General features: G+C 51.6%; 6 protein-coding genes across 6 annotated transcripts; 2 read left to right on the top strand and 4 right to left on the bottom strand.

Moving 5' to 3' along the window:
• Positions 1–420: 420 nt before the first annotated feature.
• POSPLADRAFT_1071347 (hypothetical protein) lies at positions 421–1,797 on the bottom strand (the record flags this gene model as incomplete). The annotated part of the gene is made up of 7 exons (XM_024482439.1): positions 421–654; positions 806–855; positions 912–989; positions 1,044–1,148; positions 1,203–1,449; positions 1,565–1,603; positions 1,663–1,797. 7 exons carry the CDS (start codon positions 1,795–1,797, stop codon positions 421–423), a joined length of 888 nt encoding a protein of 295 aa, XP_024335386.1.
• A 2,011-nt stretch (positions 1,798–3,808) lies between these two features.
• Positions 3,809–5,758, top strand: POSPLADRAFT_1049348 (hypothetical protein; the record flags this gene model as incomplete). The annotated part of the gene is made up of 10 exons (XM_024479725.1): positions 3,809–3,881; positions 3,933–3,960; positions 3,988–4,050; positions 4,099–4,273; positions 4,401–4,454; positions 4,509–4,533; positions 4,591–4,931; positions 4,979–5,254; positions 5,641–5,645; positions 5,671–5,758. The coding sequence occupies 10 exons, from the start codon at positions 3,809–3,811 to the stop codon at positions 5,756–5,758; spliced, it is 1,128 nt and encodes a 375-aa protein (XP_024335385.1).
• Positions 5,759–6,586: 828 nt separating this feature from the next.
• POSPLADRAFT_1075910 (hypothetical protein) lies at positions 6,587–7,969 on the bottom strand. Its single transcript, XM_024482868.1, has 6 exons — positions 7,704–7,969; positions 7,615–7,650; positions 7,417–7,508; positions 7,245–7,361; positions 6,896–7,181; positions 6,587–6,840 (listed from the first exon to the last, which is right to left on the bottom strand). Exons 1-6 carry the CDS (start codon positions 7,924–7,926, stop codon positions 6,791–6,793), a joined length of 804 nt encoding a protein of 267 aa, XP_024335384.1. The 5' UTR covers positions 7,927–7,969; the 3' UTR covers positions 6,587–6,790.
• A 798-nt stretch (positions 7,970–8,767) lies between these two features.
• On the bottom strand, positions 8,768–10,330 carry POSPLADRAFT_1049346 (hypothetical protein; the record flags this gene model as incomplete). Its single annotated transcript, XM_024479724.1, has 9 exons — positions 8,768–9,073; positions 9,171–9,511; positions 9,566–9,590; positions 9,648–9,701; positions 9,755–9,778; positions 9,833–10,026; positions 10,069–10,131; positions 10,170–10,187; positions 10,252–10,330. The coding sequence occupies 9 exons, from the start codon at positions 10,328–10,330 to the stop codon at positions 8,768–8,770; spliced, it is 1,104 nt and encodes a 367-aa protein (XP_024335383.1).
• Positions 10,331–11,726: 1,396 nt separating this feature from the next.
• POSPLADRAFT_1049345 (hypothetical protein) lies at positions 11,727–13,274 on the bottom strand (the record flags this gene model as incomplete). The annotated part of the gene is made up of 7 exons (XM_024479723.1): positions 11,727–12,032; positions 12,116–12,456; positions 12,513–12,537; positions 12,595–12,648; positions 12,702–12,725; positions 12,779–13,077; positions 13,196–13,274. The coding sequence occupies 7 exons, from the start codon at positions 13,272–13,274 to the stop codon at positions 11,727–11,729; spliced, it is 1,128 nt and encodes a 375-aa protein (XP_024335382.1).
• Positions 13,275–14,046: 772 nt separating this feature from the next.
• On the top strand, positions 14,047–15,375 carry POSPLADRAFT_1060473 (hypothetical protein; the record flags this gene model as incomplete). The annotated part of the gene is made up of 3 exons (XM_024481266.1): positions 14,047–14,476; positions 14,540–14,553; positions 14,611–15,375. 3 exons carry the CDS (start codon positions 14,047–14,049, stop codon positions 15,373–15,375), a joined length of 1,209 nt encoding a protein of 402 aa, XP_024335381.1.
• Between the last annotated feature and the right edge of the window lie 1,598 nt (positions 15,376–16,973).

Here is a 16,973-nt window from a genome sequence, read left to right as displayed (position 1 = left end):
CTTTCGTGTATTGGAACCAAATTGAGCTACGCTATTGTCATCGAAATTTGAATGTATGTACATGGCGTGACCGCCGAGTGTATCGCATTATTTTCAGAGCGTGGCGCTGGTTATCCCATGACAACGGCACGCATACGCGCAGAAATTGAAGACAGGCCAGTGCCGGTGCTAGTAGCCCATGTCGTGCGGGCTTGTGACAAGGATCGAACTTGAATTACTAAGCGCCCGCTATGCATGGGCGTTACCAACTGTCAATGGCGTCCGAATCCCCACACTCATGTCAGAGTTCCAATAAGCAAGATCGCCTGACACTGAATGCAATGTATCACACACCAGTATGGCATATCGTACTTATCCCTTCCGAGTCCTTTCAGCATCGAAGCACTCGTACGGGATGTGCTGGACATGCGAATAACATATTTATTTCTGAGAGACTACAATCACGCTCTTCCCCTTTATCTGGCCCGTCAACATATCCAAAATCGTCTCCCCTACATTCTCCAGCCCGAGCCGGCGGTCCTCAAAATACTTGATCTCCCCGCGCGCGACCGCTGGCGGGATCTCGCGGTAGAAGTTCGCAAGGTGCTTCGTTTGTAGAGATGACGAAAGGAAGCCAAGGATCTGGAGCTCCTTGACCACGATGAGCACCAAGTTCTTCACGGGGTACGGCGTCTCCTTGTTGTACCCAGAGACCATACCACACTCGATGAAGCGCGCGCCTACAGCGGCCGCGTTGATTGCAGCCTCGAGGGTCTCTCCGCCGACGTTGTCCCAGTATCTATAAGCGCTACCGTTAGCCCATCACCTTGAGGCCGTCCTGCTTGGCAAGCTGGATGACCGTCGCTCCTACTGGACCTGGACGTGCGTGTGGATAGGCATCTCGTATCACTGAGCAGGGGGGGACCGCGAACCTGCACCAGAACTAACGAAGGCGACTTTGCCCTTTGGTGCATGCGCAAACTCCCTCCACCCATGGTGTGCCGTCTGGCCTGCCAATGGCCATGAGCCCATTGGAGAAATTTGGCGCTTTGATGACTACATACCAGGCATACCACATACTCCGACGTAGACGGACCACGGCAGATTCTCCTTGTTCTCCAGAACTTGAAATAGGCTGGCGTCGGTAGCAACAAAGTACTCCTGGAAGACTGAAATCCCTTGTCAACACAATCACCTAGTACGCGCAGGGGTGAGAGGCGTACGGATGTCGCCCGAGTAGACGTGATCGCCGGGCTTGATGGCAGAGTCTTCGGAGCGCAGGACGACACCGACGCCAAAGTTCGAGATGCTGCGAGGATGGGCGTCAGTAATCCAGAGGCATGCGTGTTGGGGACAATAGGCGAGATGTGATGCTGCAATTTCATTGCCACTGGAGGCAGCACTGGGCGGAATGTGGCGCTTTTGCGGAGTTATTACCTCTGGCTCTCGCCTTTTTTCTGTGTTCATTTGCTAGTTATCTACTATGAGGTTGCTGGTTGAAGTCGTCGCCATGACATCATGGCAATGTGATTTTGCTAAGCCGGACCAATTGTCCTTCAAGATGGGTCACCCGAGCCGAACGTACTCCATAGCTCATGGCTCCAATGAACCGAGCAATAGTCGGCTGAAACGCCAGCGGAACGAGTTAGATGAAAAGACACTCACGGTTGTCCTATAACGTACTGAAGGTCGAATCTTAGCCCAATAAAGACAAACAATATTCAGAGAACACGCCAATAATTTCATCTTTCTCAAGATGAGAGGTTCGATGGAAACGACGAGCGTCTTCACGAGGAAACCGCCGTTCAGGGGCACCATATCCGGGTCGATCGTCTGAGAGCCATCGTATACCGTCGTCCGTCCAGGCACGGGGTGGCCTGTGGGGATCTCGTTGAATAGAACACGGCCGTTCTTAATCGGTGGCATTTCGAGTTTGCGGTGCGTTTTAGGCAAGCTCTGAGCTAGTAAGTGAGATGGGCGTTGGTTAGCAGGCAGCGTACCTCAGGCTTTATGAAATGAGCCTGCGGAGCGAGAGACGGCTGAGAATCACGACAAGGCTGTCTGGCCCCGCACGTCCGACCGAGCGCGCAGCATTTGGTCTTAGATTGACAGCGCTTGCCATCAGCTGCACGAAGCAGCATCCTTAATTTGATTGTGAGAAATCAGCATTTTCTCGGGCCTCCATGAGCTTATGCCTCACGCTGCTCTGTCTATTGTCCCAGACTTTCTTGGATGTCATGCACGCTGCCCTAGTCTCAATAGGTCCCCGCAACCAATACCGCCCGCAACAAGCCAGCGATAATCAGCGCAGGGAGCTTTTGACAGTTTCCATCCCCCCGCGGTCAGCGGTAGAGTTCGTGGTCACGCAGGTCTCCATCAGCCCCACCCCCGCCTCCGCCTCCGTCAGCCCCACCTGTGCCACTGGCACCCCGCCCATTCGCCACTTATTCTTCGGGCTCCCCCTCATGGACCGAGTAAACTCCTCTGCGCTGAATGAAAGAGGACCACATGAGGAGGTCCCACGCAATGCAGACATGTTGATCTCCGTTATGAAACCGAGATCGCAGAGCGCAGTTCCAAAATCAACAGATGCTTGCGTTCGCAGGCAAAACCGATCCTATGTTCACAGGGAGTGGCAGAGGTGACAGCAGCCACGCATGGACAGACCATGGTATTATTAGTACCGTGCCCTCCGCGGCAATGAGCAGAGCCGAACACAGCAAGAATCAAGTTGATACGTCGAAAGATATTTATGTTCTCAGTTCGAGGAGCTAAGAGCGGTGCAGGGCGCGAAATCATAGTCTGTTTCAATTTGGGGAGTCCAGACAGTAGGTGCGTTCAAAGTTGCCGCTCAAACGTCGCTGTAAAGAAAGCGACTTTTCGCTGCACCTAGATGTGGCTGAAGGTCGCTGAAAGGGTCACAGATGACTGAGCGTGATGCAGCCGTGATTTGATCACGTTCTTGGCTCGCGAAGGGCTAACCAGCCAATCAGGTTTGCGAATCATGCACGCGTCACATGACCGTAAGCCAAAATCTGCGTCGTCAAAATCTTGCTCGACGCGACGCGTTGCGCGGGCTCGCTATAATTCGCCTTCCAGCGCGATGTTCGAGTCTGCACCAGCAAGTATCCTACAACATCATTATTTTCAGCTCTTCTGTCGTTCATTTTCGCAAGACTTCCGTGAAGGACCTCGAGGTTACAGGTATGTAGATTCAACTTCCATGATACCGAGAGGAGATGTTACAGCTGGGGAATAATATCGGCATGGTCATAGTGGATCACGCGATGTCGGGGAATCATGCACGATAGAGTGAGCATGAACATGACATCTCAAATTTCAATGGAAGGCAGTGGTTATTTAGTAAGGCGACGCCAGCGCCGCTTAGGTTACCTGAGGTACCCCGGAGTCTAGACGAACGTAGAGTTTGGTACTCACTATAGACTGGGTCGTGACGCATGGCGACTGAGGGCTGAGGCCCAACAAACCTTACAGCCACAGCTTGAGACCAACAGTACGGTAAGCTTAGACGGCCATCAGCCGGCGAGTGTTACGTAGTATGATATGCTCGAGACGCTATCTTACGGTCCGGGGGCGCGTTTTGAAGCCGACCTATACTTAGAGTGACTATCATAAAACCGTCTTGTGCATATGTCACGATGATATCTGTTGAACATCTAGGGTTGTAACAGTACCTTACGCCTTGATATCTTAAGGAAGAGAACAAATGATAGATGATGTATCTCTCGAGCACTGCGCAGAGTATATGTATATAGTACGAGAGGGACGCGGTCAATCCGAAGTCACTCAAGTGTACTGTGTTTCCGGAATGTCAGACGAATCCATCCCTCGTTACGGCAAAATCAACTTAATCGGCATATGGCTGCAAACAATATTATGGGGTGAGTCTTTCCACATGACTGTTCTAATCTAAAGCTGATCCTATATTGTAGCAATCAAGTATGCTACAACTCTTGGATAGTGTCTGGTCTTACACTTGCCACGCAGTTCTATTCTTTACGTGGTTGCCATGTGGCTTTTACGGCACAGACACAAAGATGCACATCGATGGTACGAAACACATTCCCGTTACTTGACATAGTGTTTATTCTGCGTCAGGATTCTCCGCACGAGTTCGACGGCCATATACGTGTGTCTCACTGTCAACATGGCAACATCAGTAAGACAATTGCTTGAATGCTTTGTCTACATGTCTCCTCCGGACATAGACGCGTATTGGCTAGACGGTTCAAACCCGATGTCCTATATCAAGACTTTAATGTACATTACGATTGTAAGTCTTCAGGAAGCTATCACGGAGTGACGTGTTGACAAGACACCCTAGGCATGGATGCAGGATTGCACACTTGTACGTTTTCTGCGTCTATGCTCGCGTAAAGTGACTTAGTGTATTCCGGTAGATCTGGCGCCTGTACTGGGTATGGGATCGAGATTGGAGGTTCTGTGTGCTACCAGTATGTGCGCGCTATGGCAGCTTTTCTATGACCTTATTCAAAGTGCTTGTACAGCTCATCCTAGCGATACCTCGCACCGGTTCGTCACTCTCGCGATCATGGCTCTGAGTTAGTCGCTTATATGTTCTTATAACAGTATGCGGTTATCTCGCAGTGCATTACCTCGCTCGGGGAACACTGGACATCTACGCACATGATTCAGAGTCAATAGGCCTGGCTGGATGGTCGCTGGATCTTGCGATGAGTGTTTATATGACCGGCATGATCGCGGCTCGGCTCTTGCACCTGAGCAGGAGGAGGGCTGAATTCAACTTGCTCTTCGGCATTCGTGATACGAAAAACCCATACATCGTGCCCCTAATCACTATAATCGAGAGTGGGGTTATATACACCGTCTGCCTCGTTATAATGCTTGGGATTCTGCTAAAACATTCGCCGTTGACTGTAACATCGACGTACATCGGGGCCCAATTGGTGGTAAGTATATATGGTTGACTGTCATATTATCTGACCTAAACCCACAGGGATTTACACCACTCCTCATCTTGGTCCGAGTCGGCTTCGGTGTCACGCAGGGCATCCCAAGAAATCTGCTCCAAGGCAGAGACGAGGCTGTTTCCATACATCCAGGACATATGTTCTCTTCTGCGCCGGCGGCCACGGTGCATATAGCAACGGAACACGAAATCGCGACTGACATGATTTCGTTGTCAACACGCGACGAATATGTCCTACAGGACATGAAGTTGTCCGGTAATCTAGCCTCTCGTTCGGAAGCTAAAGCATCGGTCCAATCTTTGGTTCCTTGAGCATTGAAAGTATGTCCGTCACTCCCTTCAGGTGATGATCCGAACCTCAGAACTGAGGCACTCTGCGAAGGGCATTAATATTACCTCTCCCCATGTCATATGTGACCTTTTACGTGCAAGTCTACCGGGGAGCCGTCTACATGCATAGGAAGTTCTGATATTGTACAGTTGTCCCTGCTTTCGCGAATGCTATGCGCCTATTCAAACTTATTGAAGTTACAACTCAAAATCTCCCCACCGTCTCTTGTGGGTAATAGAGGATGCATGTGAGCGGGTCACGATAGAGACAGAGCTCTAGCGCTATCGGAGATATGGACCGTTCTCATCTGAACGCAAGAGCCCGAGTTCATCAGTACCTGAGACAGATCGTGGTATAGATTCCGTGTCTCTATCATCCCCGATTACAGAGTCTTCAACCCGCCATGGAGTATGAAGGGAAGCCGCAATGCACTCATAAGATCAGAGTCGCAGTTGCTAGACTATCGGACAGATTAGAAGATTTGGAGCATACCAAAGCACGAATTGAAGTTTGATTACTTGATTTGACCACCGATGTAGGTACAACCGAAACAGCTATGTACAGTTCCTGTAACAAGCATTACCCTAGAACTTCGCGATCCAGAGGTTGTGGACAATCTGAAAAGTTCACTGCAACCAATTCCACCGCACAGCAACAATAGTACGATCAAAACACCGTATCCGCGCTGTGTGATCGCGGAGCTTACCAGCCCTGGTATCATCCCTCATGTCACAAGCTTGCCAGGGAATGTGGCCTAGCGATACGATTCAATCTCTTCGGTGAGAAAAGATCCGAATCATAAATCAAAGATGAGCAGACCCCAAGCAGAGATGTATGCTTCACTGACAGATACTAGTAGGCCACGCTGTGCTCAATCTAAAAAGCTGTGAACGCGCCAGAGGCTGTGCGGAGTCGCCGTTATGCAAGGAAGATGATACAAATGACCTCGTACGGTGGACAAGCACGCACAGGCGCTCAAAAACGCGCCGAGGGCATAGGGACAACGTCATGGAGGAGCATATGCTGCTTTGGGACCCTACCAGGTCATCCAAAGACGGATATGGTATCCAGAGCGTCGTAGTAGATTCCACGTGTGCGCGTATGGTGCCCAGAAGTGATGGCACTAAGGGCAGATGACGAGCCAAGCAGCCTGAACAAAGAGGTATGACCAGAGCATGATTGACAATGGTAAGACGCACAGCGACAATGGGAAAGCGGCTAAGAGTTCATGAGGCAGCAGGACCCCACTCAACGTACAAGAATCTAGATAACGAGCGATCAAGCGAGCCAGGAAGAAAGGCAAATTCAATTTTGCAATGCAGTTTGATAGCGTGGGAACGTTATTCAGCTAACGGTGTTATCGTACGTAGTGCACGCATACTGGGTGATCGAGCATGCCCTCCGAATCGACCTTGCTAGGGAGTGACTAGTCTAAAAACCCCGCAAATGAAGCCCTAGTGAGATCAAAAGTAGGACATATAATAAAGAACTATGATCAGATCGCATCCTCACGAGTGCGACCATACCGGCGGCCTTTTCTCAGCAAACGCCGACATTCCTGTTACATTCATCCGTTACTATCGATATTGTTCAATATACAAGGAACTCCTCACCCTCTTTCTGATCCTGCGTCGCAAATAGGCCATAGAAGATTGTCCGCTCGTGCCGCAATCCCTCATCGAGGGACGTCTCAAACGCGACGTTGATCGCCTCCTTTGCTGCTTGCACGGCAATAGTACCCTTCCCGGCAATAGTGGTTGCAAGCTCAATCGCGTCCGCAAAGACGTCCTCAGAGACGCGCGAGACAACACCCCACGCGGCGGCATCGGTGGCGCTGAACCGGCGTCCGCTAAGAATCAGCTCCATGGCGCGCGATTTACCAATCGCACGAACGAGTCGCTTTCAAACATGGAGGTTGAATGAGACATTTCAGACATATGCCAAGCAAATGAAGAGACCGACCTGAGTTCCACCTGCTCCTGGTATGACGCCTATATCGATCTCGGGAAGACCGAAAACAGCAGTAGGAGAAGCAAGGACAATGTCGCACGCCATGGCAATCTCACAGCCACCACCAAGCTGTGGGGCAGAGTAAGCAATGCTAACTATCACTCTAAGCATTGAAATGACTCACAGCATACCCGCTCACTGCAGCAATGACGGGCTTCCGTACATGTGATATGAGAGTCCAGTTCTCTAAGAACTTGTGCTTGAATACATCCACATCTGCAGCACAAATCCGTAGGAAAGTTGTCGAAATGATAGAGCGATGAGAACCGTAAAAGTGATGAATTCCGGGCGTTCTGGTGACAATCAACATTGGCGGACGCACAAGTTTTGTCTTTCATCTCCTTTATATCTGCACCCGCTGTTGCAAGGAACCTGTTAGCCTCAATGACACTGTCATGAACGGATATGCACCTGCAAATGCTCGCTCATTGCCAGTGATAACAATCGCCCGAGTGGTATCATCCGTGTCCAAAAGCGACAACGCGCTCACAAGTTCGTCGATGAGCGCAGCGGAAAGTGCGTTCAAGACTTTGGGCCTGTTCAAAGTGACGAGTGCGACAGCGGGAGTCGGGCGTGAGACGATGATGTTCTGGTATTGGAGAATCGAGAGGTCAGTATGAGTGGATGTAGACATGTCAGATGAAGGGCGAGCAGTGAATGGGGGCGTGAGATTTGAGTAGAAGTTTCACTCGGGGAGAGCTTCATATGAGAAGGAGCTACATACTTCTTGCTGACATGAGATGCGACCCTGACGGATCTGTCCTGGCAGAAGAGACTCAGTGCGATACCGACATCATTGATATTCACATTGTCAAGGAATCTCGAAAGAAGGTGATACCTACACTACTAAAGGGATTGATATATTGCCATGGTAGGCGGGTTGAACACAATTCATTTTTAGAACAACCGCGTGGCACTCCGGCATATGCCGAGGTCGTTCTGTGGCAACTGTCTTCGACATCACTCAACGCAGAAATCAATTCTTTTGCGAAAAACATCGAATCAATTGAATGAAAAGCGAGTAGCACCTGTTAAATCGTATTGATGTAGAAATCGAATGGAAATCGAAGAATCGAAAATAAAATTGAAAGAGACAATGGTAAATAGATTGCAGAATCGATGTTTCTTCATATTAGGCGCCATGATACTGATTAGATAATTTGACTTTACTTTCGATTTCTGTTTGATTTCTCGTACCAGAAAATTGAATACCGCATGCAGTGGCACCAATTTTTGATAATCACGACACTTATGTGCTCCATTTCGTGTGCATGATTGTAATCCATATATATGCTTATGTAAAGTGAAAAATGACCGTAGTAAGACCTACTAGTTGCCGGTATTTTGGGCGGCGCTTGGCTGACGACTGAGGCGTGCCAAGGGAAGTATCGTCAAATGGCAACCTTCATAAAGAGCCATTGTGAGGTGCTAATATATCACACTAAATACACGAGCCCGAAGAGCACTAAGAGGGCCTATGCCAAGGTGCCCTTGCTCTCTGAGAGGATGCGCACGGGTTCCTTGACGGATATCACGGACGGGTTGAACTTCATACTCTCCAGCTCGACGTCCGTCTCCCCTAGTGCAGATGTGGCGCCTGCAGTCGTTGTTCTCCCGCCTTGCGAGGTGAATCGCATCGAATTCGTCGTGGTTTGGGCGTTCGCCTGGAATGTGGACAGCTCGCCCATGGTCTCTGAGGCCTTCAGGCTCTTGAATGCGGCCGGCAGACCATGCGTGAGACCGAGCCCGACGCGCACGATCAGCAGTAACGGCGTAAGTGTCTACAGATTACGTTATCAGCACTCGCACCGATACACTGTGGGGAGTAAGAGCAGGAGCAGGGGATGGCGAAGGGGAAGAATAACGGATGTAGCGTACCGCGAGCTGCGTGGCGATGTCAATCGCTGCCAGGTTAAACGGACTGCCGCTCAGGTAGATGGTCAACGTGAAGATTGTGACGGCAGAGAAGAGGGCGCTGGACTCGATAATCGTGAATATGGCAGGGAGGTACTGGTTCTCGACGCGCGACTGGCCAGAGCTCAAGTGCGCGGCGCGCACACGCATGCCCATGTACCACAGCCGCGAGGCGATGAGCGTCGTGACCGAGATGTTGATGATGAGGCCTGCGAGCCAGCTGAAGAGCGACAACCTGCGGATGTCGCCACTAAAGAAGTCAATATTGGGCCGAGATGTGTACGAGACTTCGCCATAGGCAGCTCCTGAGGGTGCGAGGGTGTCAGAAAATCAACTGCGATGCAAGCGGACCGGCATACCAATATGGGAAAGATCAAGTAGAAGCTAGTGGGTACACAATTTCAGCAAAGCAGTCAAGAAGCAATGTGCCTCTGCACATACAGGAAGTACGCAGATCTTCCAGTTGTGATCCCATACAATATACAGTCGCCATATCTGTGACAGGTTTTTGCATTCAGACCTAGTCGGTCTTGTTGGGATGCACATACCAGGGTAAGTTCTTGAACCCATGCCTAAGAGCCCTGCATCTGTCAGATGACGACACACGTCTGCACTGGGACGCCCACCGTTGTGATCCAAAGAATACTCTTGAGGATCAGCATTGGATTTTGGAAGTCGAGCCAATAAAGGGTTGTATAGTCCGCTGGCGCATTGGCTGGTATGTATATGAACGCTTCAAGTAGCTGCTGCAACGAGGCTCCTATGTGCACGGTGACGAGCGTAAACAGCAGGATTGACATGGCCCCTAGCAACCTATACACTATAAATTGGACAAAAGGCAGGACATTATAGGACCTCTTACCACTGATGTGCATCACTGCGTTTCCAGAATATAATCCATACGACAGCGAGGAAAGTGACCAGGCTGCAGAGAACTTTAGCGCATCATCGCGGGAGACATACGATGAACCGACTTCATAGCTGTGAAAATGTGGCCACTATCAGTACTGATAGTAAATAGAGCGTGTTTCGGTGCAAGACGTACCCCAGAGCACGGTCTCAACCCATGCACCAATGAGATGAATCTTGTTGTAAGGGGGGAGGGCAGCTGTTGTAGACGACATGTTGGATGTGTGATGAACCCTTGTGGCACAGAGTTTGTTTCTGTCGTAGAGGTCTTTATCAGAGAGCAGGAGATCATCTAACGATGTCTCAATCTGATGTATCATGTGAACGAGTACGACGTAGTTTTGATTCTAGCCTTACCAACCCACCTCCGGTTCAGTAGAGCCAATACCACAGCAATCCGACCATGTGATTCATACACGAACTGTCAGAGGCCGTGAGTTGATGTAGAGTCTATATAGAGAAGTCACGGACAATCCCACCATCCATCTTTAATATTCTCCATGGAGCCTCACTTATGTCAGAGACGCAGCCTGGAGCAGGTGGGGTTCACAGTTGCTTACGTTCATTCCCGCGCTGTCAGATTCCAAAATCGAATTCGCAATCAGCTTCGCTGTGATCTAAATCGATAAGTCTGCCCGCGAATACCTGTGCAAAAACGGCCCGGGGGTTGATGTGAATTTCAGAATCAACGGTGGGCCACTGTAGAGCTTCAGATTCAGCGAGGACGCGCAGTAGGACATTCTGGGCAGGAATTTCTGAGGTATCGCGTTGGAACTGTGAGGAGTACAGTATGCGACAACTTTACACTACGTACAGTACGTCACGTGTCGAGGGCGCTAAACCTACTTGCGTCGCAATACACGGGGACACTTTTCTATTTTGGCCATGGCCATCAAAGGTGCCTAGGAGAGACTCATATCAAAATACAATCATGGGACATAATTTCTCGAAATCTTTCATCTACACTACACATTGCATGCGGGCTCGGTGACTTTCCGAAACCCAACGCAATAACGATCGATCTTCATTGTCTGCACATTTCTGGCAGAGTGTTTGCAGCGCAACTTGAAGTAGCCTCCGTGACGAACCTGATTCATTCTCATTCGCGTTGTGTTTTCTCTTTCGATGAGGGCAGTATGGTCGAGCCACCTGAGATTCATTCACGCCTGCACGTCCAACTCCGAGCCAGGTGCTCATTACGTCTCGCATTCGCATAACGTGAGGGTGAAACCACCACTGTCAAGCGCAGAGGAAATCCAGACCACTCACTCAAGAATGTTATTGACGAACGATGCCACGAGGGGATCTCTCTTCGAATTGGCTATCGAAATGTTCGACGTACTTGCGGTGCTGCGGTTTATAGAAGAGTGCTGCGCAATACACGCGAACCGGAAGCGTGGCCGTCATTCAGACTTTCAACTTCCGTGGAGCTAGCCTGAAAGTATAAATGTTAGGCTTGGGTATGAAAAGTCCCGTCAGGGCCTTTGTCAGCGAGCCATCCCAAGGAGATAAACGCAGCCGAAGTGGTAAGCTCATATAATGTAGTTTGTGCCATTGTGAGGTACTAATATATCACGCTAAGCACACGAGCCCGGAGATCATCAAGCGGGCCTATGCCAAGGTGCCCTTGCTCTCTGAGAGGATGCGCACGGGTTCCTTGACGGATATCACGGACGGGTTGAACTTCATACTCTCCAGCTCGACGTCCGTCTCCCCTAGTGCAGATGTGGCGCCTGCAGTCGTTGTCGTCCCGCCGTGCGAAGTGAATCGCATCGAATTCGTCGTGGTCTGGGCATTCGCCTGGAACGTGGACAGCTCGCCCATGGTCTCCGAGGCCTTCAGGCTCTTGAATGCGGCTGGCAGGCCATGCGTTAGACCGAGCCCGACGCGCACGATCAGCAGTAACGGCGTAAGTGCCTACAGATTACATTATCAGCACTCGCACCGATACACCGCGGGGAGTAGCAGGAGTAAGGGGAAGAAAAATAGGCACAGCGTACCGCGAGTTGGGTGGAGATGTCGACCGCCGCGAGGTTGAAAGGGTTACCGCTGACGTAGATGGACAGCATGAAGATCGTGACGGCGGCGAAGAGCGCGCCGGACTCGATGATCGTGAAGATGGCGGGCAGATACTGGTTCTCGATGCGTGACTGGCCCGTGCGCGATTGCACGGAGCGCACACGCATCCCCATGTACCATAGCCGCGATGCGATGAGAGTCGTGACCGAGATGTTGATAACGAGGTCGGCGGCCCAGCCGAAAAGCGTCACGCTCCGAATGGCGCCGCTGAAGAAGTTGACGTTGGGCTTAGAGGTGTACGAGACGTCGGCATATGCGGTTCCTGAGGGAGGACAGAGGCGTCAGAGAATCTATTGCGATACAAGCGTACTGGCATACCAATGTGTGCGAGGTCGAGTAGGAGCTGATGAGTGCATAAGGTCAGCAAAGCTGTTGAGAAGTGTGGTGCCTCTGTACGTACGGGAAGTACGCAGATTTTCCAGTTGTGATCCCACACAATGTACAGTCGCCAGATCTGTGCACAACGCTGCATTTAGACCTCACTCGGTGTTGGCGCGATGCACATACTAGAACAATGTCTTGTACCCACACCTAAAATACATGCACCTGTCAGCTCATGTAATATGTCTGGTCAGGGGCCCCACCGTCGTTGTGTAAAGGATGCTCTTGAGGATCAACATTGGATTCCGGAAATTGAGCCAATAGAGAGTTGTATAGTCCGCTGGCGCACCGGCGGGAATGTATATGAAAGCTTCAAGAAGCTGCTGCAGAGAGGCTCCTATGTGCACGGTGACGAGCGTGAACAGCAGAATTGATGTTGCTCCCAGCATCCTACGGAGTGTGAATTGGACAGAAGGTGGGACGTCGCATGTCCCCTTACCATTGATGTGCTCCACTGCGTTTCCAAAATATAATCCATACGGCAGCGAGGAAGGTGACCAGGCTGCGGAAACGTTTAGCGCATCATCGAGAGACCTCACAATGGACCGACTTTATTGCTGCAAAAAGCGGTCGCTGTCAGTCCTGACAGCGAATAGAGCGCGTTTCGGTAGAAGGCGTACACCAGAGCACGGTCTCAACCCACACGCCGACGAGATGGATTTTGTTGTAAGGAGGGAGTGCAGCCGTTGTAGAACTCATGATGAATGCGCGATGAACAATTGTGGCACGGAGTCCAGTCTTATTGTAAAGATCTTTATCAGGTCGCCATGTCTCAATTTGACGTCCCACTGGCAGGTGGTCTAATACGGTGTAGGTCTAGGTCTAGTCTTACCCCGGCTCAATAGAGCCAGTACCACCCATACATCAAACCGATAGGAGGCATTTTAACGTGCCAGGAGCGACCATCAGGTCGACCATGGCCGGGTTTCCCTCATGGCATTCATCCACGATCTGTCAGAGGCTGTGAGTAGAGTCTATATGGAGAAGTCATGGAAATCCCACCATCCATCCATCTTCAACGTCTACCACGGATCCTCACTGATGTTAGAAACGGAGGCCGGCTCTAGCAAAGCGGATAGGGTTCGGCGACTGAATCATCACGTAGTCCGCGGTGGCTTACGTCATGAACATTCCCGCGCTGTCAAATTCCAAAAAGGAATTTGATTGCAATGGCCGTCTTACCCGAGAATAATTGGGCGCATGCGAAATTCAGAGTCAACGCTCGCGGCCGTCGTCACAGCCACAATTTACCAAACTAAGCCGTTGTTACAAGGGCCTGCTCGTTCCCACCAAAAATCCGCTTACGCACATATCGAGTTTAACAGGTCTAGTGATATGGAATCAGCTGGAAGGGCCACCTGCGAATCCACGGAACCAGAAAACATGCACCTTCGGCTCACTTGACCTGGAACTTGAGCATTATCCAAAGCTCATCGCAGCTCTAACTGCCTCCTGTCTCCCACCCCCAGCCATGGTCTTCCTCTTTCGCAGACAGCCCTTGCGCTCGTTCTATGGGCTCTGCAATGCCCTCACCATCCTGTTCATCCGCTTGCCTGTATGGATGCTCACATTCACCGTCCCTTCGTGGCGTCCTGTAGCTACATGGACCATGAAACGCTCACTTGCAGTCACCGCCTTTCGGGCATTCGTGCACGGCATGTTCATGACTGCACTCGTCCCGCTTCCATACCCCAAAGAGGACAAACCCGACCCCAAAGAACCTGGAATCGCATGGGCAGACCCTGTGCCCGATCTTATTGTTGGTGAAATCAGCGACTATGCCAGGGCCAACCAGGTCGACGCCGTCAGAACCCCGGGTTTCTGGTATGGTCCGCGAGGGCCCAACGGAGAAGTGGGCCAAAAGGCATCTCCGGGCGAAAAGGTGATATATCACTTCCACGGTGAGTCCACGTTACACCACAATCATGAAAGTGTATAGCTGATCTGACGTCGGCCTTCACTAGGTGGAGGGTTCGTGGTACGTGCTACCCTATGGCTCTGCACAACCCGATGCTAACGCTTGCCATGTGTGCAGCTTGGAACCTCGCGTCCGTCGAACAAGGCCACGCAGACGCTATTCAGCGGGTTCTCTGAACACTTCTCTGGAGACACGCGCATCTTTGCACTCGAGTTCCGCCTCGCCAGCACGCCGCCCCTCGGCGATGCTAACCACTTCCCGGCAGCGTTCATCGACGCCATCACCGGATACCACTATCTCGTGCATGACCTCGGCTTCGCACCCGCCAATATCCTTCTGGAGGGTAACTCCGCGGGCGGGCTTCTCGCCTTCTCGCTCGCACGCTACCTCGTCGCATACCGTGCGCAGCTGCCCGCCGAGCTCGGCGTGCCCTGCGGCGTCCTCATGTCCTCCCCAACGCTCGACTGGGCCGCTTCATACACTGGCCCGGACGCGTCCCTCACGCGGAACTTCCAATCGGATTACACCGACCGCTTCTTCAGCAGCGGGTACTCCCTACGAGCACTTGCGGGGCAGCTGCCCTTGGACCTCGCTGCGACGAGCGCGTGGACGTCGCCCGGCGCGCGCCACGCGAAGATCACGCCAGGCACGTTTGCGGGTGTCCCGCGGACGTGCATTGTGAGCGGCGGCGCAGAGATTGCGCTGGACGCGATTCGTGCGTTCCGCGCGCGCCTCGAGGCGGACGTCGGCACCGAGGGCGTAACGTACATCGAGGTAGCGGGTGCTGCGCACGATTTTCTCACGGTAACGTGGTGTGAGCCGGAGAGGACGAACGCGCTGCGCGAGGTTGCGACGTGGGCGCGAGAGGTGTGGGCGGCGTAAGCGTCGGGCGTTCGTGCGTGCGCCCTCTCGGGCGCGATTGCGCGTGTATCTCATGTCGGTGGCTGCTCGTAATGTTGTCACGGTATCCTGCCCCTTGTTTTCTCTGCTTTCGAGACAAATTACTACGTGCCGGTTGGCCGCGTGCATGTTTAAGCCCGCAGGGTCTCTTTAGGCTGGAATCTCCTACAGGCGGCGTACTACTTTCTACTCCAAGCAGGCATTGCGAGTATGAGATGCGTGCGTGAATCACGACGGTGCGACTCCCGCGTTCATTTCTCGATTGCTTGCTCCCGTTTGATTGCCGTCCGCTCCTCTTGAACCAGTTTCTTGTCTGCAACCATGATAGTTCTGGATGCGACGCGCGATGTCCGACGCGGAAATTGTTCCTGCATAATCAAATTCTTCGTCCCCTGTCTGACACGCTTGAGACATCCTACGGCCTCTGTATCGAGCCTTGAGGCGTAGAAGTCCGGCATCAGGACATGAGATGATGCCTCTGGGGCTGACAGGCACGGGTTCGTGTCCTTGTGCACGTATAGTGCTTCGGACGAAGACTCCGCAGTGCCCGCAGTGCCCGCACTGTCTGGGCTTACGTGGAACGACTCGCAATGATCAATGATACGGACCCCGGGTCCAGCATCTTGGAACGCGCACGCAGCATCCCTCCGTGATCGTATTGCATGCGTATGCCCTCCGATGTTGTGTTCTCTGTCAGGATTTCGTCGTGATTTGTCCGTCACTCACCTCACAGAGCGCTCTGACTCTTCATCCGAAGGTGCGCGGTAATGGCTGTAACCTAATCGATGATGCTATAGACATCAGGGGCTCCTTCTAGCACTGGTTTCAAGCACAGGCTCCGCGAGACACTCCTGATTGAGAATCGAAGAGGACAAACTCGGAGAGAAAGAGCATGTCACTGTCATAGCCGACTCACCCCAGCGCCTTCGTACATTCAGTGGGACTAATGTCGGAAATGCCCATCAGCGTCCAGACACAGATGCCTAATCCCGTGTGAGTGCATGCCAAATGAGGTAAGTTTAGTCGTAATCATACCGCACGAAGGGTACATTGCTCGGACTCTGTAATATGCAGTCCTCAGGTCTCAGGCACGGCATGTCGTTCGACGCACCCTCGGAGTCTCAATAAGAATGTACATATGCTAGGATATTCCCGAAATTTTCCGATCTTAACAATCGACAATTTGTGACAGAATATCGAGACGATATCAAATAAAGATTTCGCCTTTTGGTCATGTTTTCAGATCGCGACATATGATGATCTATATGTGCGCGAAAGGCGAAGCACAGTAGACTCAAATGGATCATGTCTGTACCAGTAACGGGCAAGAGAATATAGAAGTATTACCCGATGTCCGAAGGGCCTGTTAGTGACTGTACGTACAATCGAGGGTGCAGTGCGGCTGATAATATCACATCTCGCAGTGGGAATTCCAGAGCCCAATCACCCAAACTCGTGCGGGCAGCTGGCAGGAGATGCACCGGGGTTGACACAGGAATTAGGGACAATCTACAAATGGGAAACTACAGCGTTGTTTACATGATCCTATCATGGTAGGATCACGACGAAGTGCGCCGGCG

Source organism: Postia placenta (genome assembly GCF_002117355.1).
Source record: "Postia placenta MAD-698-R-SB12 unplaced genomic scaffold POSPLAscaffold_14, whole genome shotgun sequence".
Lineage (NCBI taxonomy): Eukaryota > Fungi > Basidiomycota > Agaricomycetes > Polyporales > Adustoporiaceae > Rhodonia > Rhodonia placenta.
The sequence above is the reverse complement of the archived record's forward strand: the minus strand, read 5'-3'. Positions and strand labels throughout refer to the sequence as shown.